The 9,191-nt window shown below is 36.8% G+C and overlaps 2 protein-coding genes across 2 annotated transcripts; both read right to left on the bottom strand.

Moving 5' to 3' along the window:
* Positions 1-379: 379 nt before the first annotated feature.
* Positions 380-8,246, bottom strand: LOC117915166 (glutamate receptor 2.9-like). Its single transcript, XM_034830737.1, has 5 exons — positions 7,967-8,246; positions 2,570-3,876; positions 1,723-2,035; positions 1,232-1,629; positions 380-940 (listed from the first exon to the last, which is right to left on the bottom strand). Exons 1-5 carry the CDS (start codon positions 8,244-8,246, stop codon positions 380-382), a joined length of 2,859 nt encoding a protein of 952 aa, XP_034686628.1.
* On the bottom strand, positions 5,547-5,879 carry LOC117914975 (60S acidic ribosomal protein P2-like). The gene has a single exon (XM_034830511.1). The coding sequence runs from the start codon at positions 5,877-5,879 to the stop codon at positions 5,547-5,549; it is 333 nt and encodes a 110-aa protein (XP_034686402.1).
* Positions 8,247-9,191: the final 945 nt, after the last annotated feature.

The raw sequence follows: 9,191 nt of genomic DNA on the forward strand, positions 1-9,191 counted from the left end.
TTATCTATGTGGAACATTCATGTATAAAGGAAAGAAGACCTGAGTATGCATCTTCAAACATTATCATCCTGCAGTGCATGAATCAACTATCCTTGCAGTTCACAAAGTTGAGTGTTAGTACACAATTGCATTCAGCCTCCTTCGTTTCTGGTCTTTTGAGACCATTGGGTTCTATTTGTATCAAATGATATATTAAGCTTAGTAATACTTACATTATTTCAATGTTGTAATGACATATTGCTTATTGCGAGTCTCATATTATCTTTACACCCTCATCTTCGACTTATCATTCATACAATTTGTTTTACAGACATATTTAGTCCATTATTTATTCAATCTGAGTAAACAAGTAGTACATAAATTCAACAGCTAGTTTCTATCAAGTGTACATGGTTGCAGTTGGGGGAGGGGCCTCAGGGGGCTCGGGCGCATCAGAAGGGCTCACCCTTGAGTTCATAGTTGCAGTTGGTGGAGAGGCCTCAGGATGCTTCAGGGCTTCAGGAGGCTCCGGGGCTTCAGAAGGACTCACTGTTGACCACCTTGGGGTGATCCATTCATCTCCAGTGGGACGGGGAGACAAATTTGACGTTCTCTCATAAGGAATCTCAGTTTGTCTACTATGAAAGAAACGTACTAATTGAACAGTCTTCATCCAGACACTTTCATCACTTTGGTTTGTATCACTTCTGGATGCCTGGTGGCGTTTAAAATCGATGAGCAGGCAAAGGAAGAACAATAGAAAGCAGAGGGTGGAAGTGGCGCCACATAAAAAGTAGAGAGCCCAGAAGTTCCGGAGGCTTAGCTCATCAGTTTCGATGGTGGAACACTCTGCAGAACGAGGAAACCACTTGTCTTCTAATGATTTTAGAATCCCCTTCTCAGATATGGTTAGGATGGCTTCAGAGACATCAGCAGCTAGTGGAGAACCTTTCTGAAAGGCCTGCATGGGGATTAACGAGGATGAAATTAAATGACCAAAGGTGATTTCATAGTAAGAATGCTAAACAAATTCCATATACCGTATACTATCCTATTCCACTGAGTAAAGGGTCAACTAATTCGTACCTCAGACAAGGGATGGGCAACTTTTCTTTGGAGAAAAAGGGCATGACAAGGGAAATCAGTTTGGGCCACTCCATACATTTGGTGGCCTAAACTTTCCTCCCTCAAGCAAATTTCCCAAGAAAAATTTGGTGAATGCAAATGGGGAAGAGTTCGAGTTACTACTCACAAATCCTAATCCTCCGAATCTGTTGAGGGGTTGGGTGGCAGTGTAATTCTTGCAGAACTGATTGATGAAAACTTTTGCGTAAGGGAGTTCAAGAAAGGCAGCTATGATGTTCCCACTCTGGAATTCGCCAGGATATTGGTATTGGTTGCTAATATTCTTGATATCAGCCCCTTTGAATTTAATCACATTCTCCAAGTATTTCCTCACAAATGAATCACCATCACAACCAACCACAGACTGGGTAGCTTTTAGCCATTCCACATCTGTCACATTGGATTCAAGTTGTCGGACAGTGAGGATTGAAGAGAGACTAGCAGTGTAGCTGGAGGTTAAGACGAAGACAACAAATAGCCACACCACTATCACTACTCGAGTAATATTGCTATGAATTGCCTCGCCTGGAAAATGAAAAATGAAACAACAGGATGCTAATTAGTAATTTAATTATTGAGCAAACCAAAATCTCTTCCATTTTTATTATTAGTACTTACTATGAGCAAAGAAAAGAGAAGAGCAGGTGAACCAAAGAGCAGTCCCAAGCTGATTCTTCCATGGGCCTCTGAATGCCGGATTATTGCATTGGTACTCCAGTACCCAAACTATGAACATGGTGTAGATCAAGAGGGCACCTGTGACTACCCACATTTCCATGGTGAAAGGCTTCAGGAACATCCATGCCTTTTGAGGTTCTTCAGAACTTACTTGTACTATAACCAATCCCGACTCAGCATATGGCACTGTGAATTCCACTTTTTTTGAACGGTTGGCTAGTATGGTCACATCCCCAACCACAGCATCATAGGTCTTCCATGTATTTGATTCACAAGAGATGCACACAAAATTTCTATCAGAAACAAATACAAAGTCTGATTCAGGAATTCTGAGAGTTAATCTTCTGTACTATGTTCACTGCTGTCTTATGACGACGAAGTCGAAAGTTAATATATCAGAAAAGTCTACTAAGCAGTATTTCTTCCATATAAAAAACTTTCTTAAATTCAGGCTCTCTTGCTGTAGTCAAGCAGGTAAATATTGGCTAGGAAAGAATGATGTTCAGTCTGACTTTGATTGGTTGAAGGCAACTAACAATTTGATTTTCATTTATCAAATACCTGTTTCAGTTGTTTTCGTCTAAACCAACAACACATTGGTCAGTAAGCCAGACAGATGCTTTATGCGTCATTAGAAAAGGAAGAGGGACAAAAGCCAGCTGAAGATACAAATAAATTAATCATGGACATTACAGGGATCGAAGTTGAGATTTACTTTCTAGTGTGGGGAATCTCATGATTATTGAGAAAGATTTAAAGATCAAAGGCTAGAGATAGGAGTAATTACCTTGTTATAAACAAAATCAACCAGCTCATCGTATGTGCCAATAACTGGATGGAACTCGTAGGGTAGAGAGTAATTTTGCTCCAAAATTTTTAACACCTCGCGGAAAATATCAATACAGAAACCACTATATCTTTTGTCTGCTTCGGCTTCGGCTTCGTCCACCTTCACAAACTTGTCGAAAGAGGTTTTAGCTGGAATTCCAATCTTCAATGGTTTTGCATCAGTGGGCATTTCCCATCCCTTGGGGACACGTTTTATTAGGTACCCAGGCCAAATCACTGGACCATCCAAAACCTTTGTGGTGTTTCTACTGCTATTTTTGTCTCGACCTTCTCTTCTGAAAGGGTTGTCTAAGTCCTGCGTCCAAAAGTCAAGCTCCTTGTAGCCCGTTCTAACAACGTTTATAATCCTGAACGGCAACGAATTTGAATTTGATAGATCACCCCCTTCAAAAATAATGTTGCCACTTAAACCACTGAAGTTTCTTGCTAATATATTTTTTAACATCATTTTTGGAGTATTAGTATCATCACTAGCTAATCTCTCCAGGGCCCGTGCGATGACAGCAATGCTATCATATGCTCGCAGTGCATGAATTCCCGGCTGGGTGTTGTTTTCCTCTGGGTTTTCCGATTTAAAATTTTTCTGAAACTGAGCAGAGAATTCTAGGAAGGGCCTATTGGATTTGGAATAGTAGGACTTGATTCCTAGAGCCCCTTCCATATAGGGGATAACAGAGGTGTCCATGGAATCCAGGAAGCTTGAAATGCTATCTGTAATGATCCAGGCTGAGTCTTTCCCCATAAAATCCATTCGCCTTGCTTCTTGGAACAAATGGGTAGCCATTGGTAATGATGATTGAAGAACAATGAAAACCCTGGATTGTGTGCTCAGAAGCTTCAAGAGCTCTTGATATACTGATTCTCTTGGATCAGATAGAGATGATATGGGAGGAAGAGACAAATGGTACTCGATCTCCGATCCAACTCTTTGAAGAGCTTCAGATAAAAGAGTTAATATCTCAGCGTTTCCACCGTACGCATCATCTTCGTAGATTGCAATGACCCCTCGCCAGTGATAGGAGCGAACGATGGCTGAAATGCACCTTACCTGTTCATAAATATTGCTGCCCATTTGTATCAGCGTGGGCCTTCCAAGCCGCCTCGACGGCCGGACACTCGCTGATGCCGCCAATGAAAGAACTGGTACTTGAGCTTGGTTTTCGATTTCAGCAGCTAAAGCTGCTTGCTGCCATGTATTCATGCCCACAATCACTTGCACTTTCTCCTCTTTAATCAATTCTTCAGCTGCAATTAAATGTTATGAACTCCATCAATTGTATTCCATTTTTATTCTGCCTATTTCATTCATATTCAGTACATAACAGTGTTTTTCACTACATAGAAGCAATAAAAATCTATTTCCGCCTATTTCATTTGTTTTTCCTTTTTCTTTTCTTTTTCCTACTTAAAACAAGTTTTTCAAGTTATCCTAAGTTTTGAAAATTAAATTAGGACGTTGAATTTTTGAAGAGTTGGACCATAAATAAATAAATAGATAGGGGATAAGAATTTTGGTTAACGAAAATAACATTTTTGGCGAGTAATGAAATTTCTAAGATTGAAAGTTAAATTAGGATATGGGGTCTTTGAAGAATCAAACTTTAAATAACTAGATGAATATGAGATAATAACTCTAGTGGATGAAAATGAGATTTGAACTAATTATTGAAGAATTAAATTAAGACATGATCTCCTTGAAAAATTTAGATTTTAAATAGCTAGATAAATATGAGATAAATAATTCTAATGGATGAAAATGAGATTTGAACTAATTATTGAGGGATTAAATTAAGACGTGGGATTTCCTTGAAAGATTTAGATTTTAAATAGCTAGATAAATATGGAATAATGGTTCTATTTAATGAAAATAAGATTGAAACGAACTATTGACAAATTAAATTGAGACATGGGATTTTTGAAAGGATTTAGACTTTAAACAACTAGGCAAGTATGGGATTATAATTCCAATTGATGGAAATAAGATTTAAACGAGCTATTGAAAAATTAAATTGAGACACGAGATTTTTGAAGGATTTAGACTTTAAAATGACTAGATAAGTATGGGATTATAATTCCAATTGATGGAAATAAGATTTAAACGAGCTATTGAAAAATTAAATTGAGACACGAGATTTTTGAAGGATTTAGACTTTAAAATGACTATATATATATGGGATAATGATTCTATTTGATGAAAATAAGATTTAAACGAACTATTGAAGGATTAGATTAGGATATGGGATTTTTGAAGGATTGGAATTTAACTTTAATAAATGAGGTTTTTAGAAGATGATAAATAGATACATGTGAATTAGTAGTAATAATAATTGACAAACATGGTATTTAAACGAATAAATTTGAATAGTGTAAATTTCGGGATTGAAAATTAAATTTGGGATGTTGGATTTCTGAAGAATTAGAATTAGGTTTTAACGAATGAGGTTTTAAAAGGTGATAAATAGATACATACAAAATAATAATAATAATTAATAATCATAATGTTTAAGCTAGTGAAATTGAATAGTATAAATTTCGAGATAAAAATATAATTAACAATAATAATTTGTCTTTAAGTTGTCTTTAAATTTGAGTTAACTAAATTGGTAAAAATGAAATAAGATAAAAATAAAAATGAATGAATGGCTTAATAAATTACTAAATTAGAGGTAAAAAAAAAAACTTATCTAGAAATGAAATAGCCAAATGGGCTATCCTGAAATGGGTATGGCCCATGAGAGTGATTAGTATGAGGAGCAATGAGGCTCCCCGTCAATAAGCTTGGGCTAGGCTCCAAAAACAAGCCCATACCCGCCACCATGGGCAAGCCCAAGACACCATCATAGCTTGGGCCTAGTGCCTCAACTCAAGCCCAAGGCACCAGGCCAAACATGGGCAAGCCCAAGGCACCCATTCCCTCAATCAAATAGACTGAAGCCCATGTCCTCATCTGATCCCTCTTTCTCTTCCACCTTTTTCTCCTTCCTCGGTTCTGTGGCAGCAGGTGCTGCACCACCACCATCACTAGTTGCAACAGCGACACCACCACCAAAAGGCACCGATGCCAATTTCTCTCTTCCAGATGCAATAAGCTCTGTTATATCCTTACCCTTAACTTCGAACAACAGTAGCTCAATCCCATCATCATCAGCTCCAGCTCCAACCGATCCGAGGATGCTCCTGAGGTCATCGGCGCAAAGGCTAACATTGCCTCCTAATACAGTGAGCAAATATGCAGCCATCACCTTCATCTTTTGTTAAGAAATGGGGTTTTGGAACTGTAGAGAAGATAGGAGTAGGTTGACCGGTGATCTAAGGTGTACAATGAAGGAGAATGCAGCGTCAATGGTTGAATTCTTAGCATGGCCGGACGAGGCGTTGGGCGGTGCAAGTGATTGGGGTGCCAGCGGGCATGAGATCCAAGGCTGCGTCACGCTTGACGCAGGGCTGACGGCACCGCGAAGAGCTCCTGCGAAGCCTAGCCGGGCTTGGATGAGGAGGGCGGCTTGGGAGCTTGATGGACAGGGTGACGAATGGTTTATGGGATCTTAAGGAAAAGGTAGCATGCATGAGAGGTTATGAAGGGGGTGCATGGAAGTGGGTATGGGATTATGGGCAACGGGTATACAAGATGACCATGCGGAACCATGCACAGGTGAGAGGAAAAATGGGTTTAGTGATGTTGTTAAATGGGTGTGAGTATGGGAACGAGAGTATGGGTATCAAATGAATTCCCAGTAGGTTTGCAAAGAGCAAATCAAGTCATGATGGCCAACAACTCATGAAAGAAAGAAATAAAACTCAAAAGATGATCCCATGAGAACAGGTTAGTAATCATGCACAACGTATGAGCATGATCCAACACCAAAACAGAGTCTCTTGACGAAAAGAAATGGCATTAACACACAAAGGAATCAATGAATACTTGAGATGCCTTCTTTCACCGTGACTCCTTTGCCTATCCCCTCTCCTTGCTGATCCTCCTGAATCTCCTCTTCCCTTCCACACCTCTTCCTTTTCTTCCTCTGTGGCAGTAGGTGCTATCTTCTTGGGCAAGCCATTACCTCCCTTTCCTGTTAATCACATCAGCAGCATGGCCTCCTCAACTACCAACCTGACCCTCCATGCCGCAGTGGGTCTCTCCTTCTCCAGAAAGGGGGTCCCCCCCCTCCCCCTCCCCCTCCCACTAAAAAAAACTCCTCATCCCTCCTATCGTCCTAAGGTGCCCTCTTGTTTTAAGTTATGAAAACAAATATTGCCCCATGCAAGTGATTTTTTTGGATTTTGAATTTATATGGCTGGTCGCCAAAGATGAAAATATCAGTAATTACACATACATCGGATATATCGGAGATATATCGACGGATATTTTGACACAAAATATCGGTGAACCTAAAATTAATCAAAAATTATAAAAATACAAGAAAAAACTCTTAAAAATAAAATTAGAAGTATAATAGAATTGTAATTGATATATATATATATATATATATATATATATATATATATATATAATTTATTATATTTGATAATAATATTGTATGTGATAATAAAAAAAGAAAATGAATTTCATAAGTATATATTATTATTAAATTTTATCAAATATTATTTGAAAATAATATTGTGATATTTGATTATAATGTGTCTAATTTAAAAATATATTTAATATTAAAATTATAATTCATATAATTCAATTGTAATAAATGATATAAAATAAATGATAATATATGTATAATTTTTAATACTTAATTAATATATTAATGATATTAAAAATATTATGAAAAAATTATTATGATAATTTTTATATTTTTGTTATTCAAATAGATGAAAAAATTTCATTTAATTGTAATATAATTATAATTAATTAGTTTTTTAAAATATTTTTTTAAAATTATGTTTATACGCTTGAATTAGAGTATATTTATATTTGGTGCAACTTATATAATTAGAGTATATTTTTATTTGATGCAACTTATATAACAAGGGTTAAAATAGTTTTTTAAAATATTTTTATCTTTATCTTCTTTATGTCCATTCAAAATTTTAACCCCTAATGCTTCCTCTTCCATTTCATTGTGTCATGAATGATACAAAGGAAGATAATGAAAGAATGGGACGAGAAAAACGAAAAACAGGAAAGGACAGATTAGAATCAAGATTGAGGCGGGTGTTAAAGAAGATGAGGATGATTTCATCCTTTCATAATTAATTTTTAATTAAAAATAAAAATAAAAGACATATAAGAGACATAGAGATAGTTTGGGTGGTTGATGGATCAATATTGAAAATAATAGGTGATCAGACAGCTGTAGAAGGGATCAAGGAAGAGATGACCAACCTATTAAGGCCACCCGGTAGAGTTCTCCGGTGAAGTTCCGGAAGATAAGAGAGAGCTTATGATTCTTGGAATTGTTATTGAACTTGTCTACGGCCATCTTCATGGCGGTTTTTTCCTCTTTACCTTTACGAGAATTAGCATCAATGATTGCCCCAATGATGGTGGAGTTGTCATCTGCTGCAGTACCTGCGATGTATCCCAGATGGGAGACAATTAAAAGAATGGAGGTAAGTGAAAAGTAGATGAAACATGGTGTTGGAGAATTTAGTGGGGCGGGCATTTCGGCTCTTTGCAATCAGCAAGCAAGTGCCTGAAAGGAGATTCTTCTGAGCTTACATAAATATGAATCCACAAGTAGAATCCTTCATTTTGAATCCCCAGTACGAAGTTTCCTGCTTACTTCGAAAGTCAAGTCTTGCTGTGTTGAAATCAACGAAGGATGGACATAAAGAATTCCCTTCCATTACTTTCTTATACGCGGTTTTCAAAGCTAACCACATAGATTTATGGCCAAGGAAAAGATGATTAAAGAATGTGTTGCTTTTATTCAGGGACTTCGTTGTCATTAATATATGAGTTCAATATTGAGATCAATCCCAGTATTACTAACACTGTTCTTGATTTGTGAAGTTGCAGGGTCTGGAAGTCGTTGTCCCCCCGTATAGAACACGGTTTTGAAATGTATTAATAAAGAATGTTATTCAGTCAAGTAATGTATTATAGTCCTCTCAGACATGGAGAAACTTATACCAAGAATTAATAAAAATTCCATGCTTTCTTTTTCCATTTTTTTATTGTATTTGTTTATGGCCTTCGTGATTATTCCTATGTTATAGATTTTAAAGTTCTTCTAAGTAATACTTTAAAACTTGCCTAGTGTTTTAAGGTTGTTTTATCGTTGAAGTACTAATTCATTCCGTGGTAAAGAGAAATTGAAGTTTTCAATGGATGAGTTATGAAAAAAAATACTACTTGGTATGATATAAAAGTTCTCCTGTCAAATTTAGAATTAAAAGACAAATTAATAATTTGAGTAAAAACACTTGGACATGGTACACATCACACATTTTAGGTTTAAAATATTAAATGATTCAAATAACTTGCACTCCAAGTTTAAGTTCAAGTGGGGCTTAGAGGGGCAATGCCCCCTCCTAGGTTTTGATCCTATGACCTCAGGCTTTGGTGAAAAATTAGGTTATCAATGAACTAAATCTTACCTTTTGCC

The sequence above is a fragment of the Vitis riparia genome, chromosome 5 (genome assembly GCF_004353265.1).
Source record: "Vitis riparia cultivar Riparia Gloire de Montpellier isolate 1030 chromosome 5, EGFV_Vit.rip_1.0, whole genome shotgun sequence".
NCBI classification, from domain to species: domain Eukaryota; kingdom Viridiplantae; phylum Streptophyta; class Magnoliopsida; order Vitales; family Vitaceae; genus Vitis; species Vitis riparia.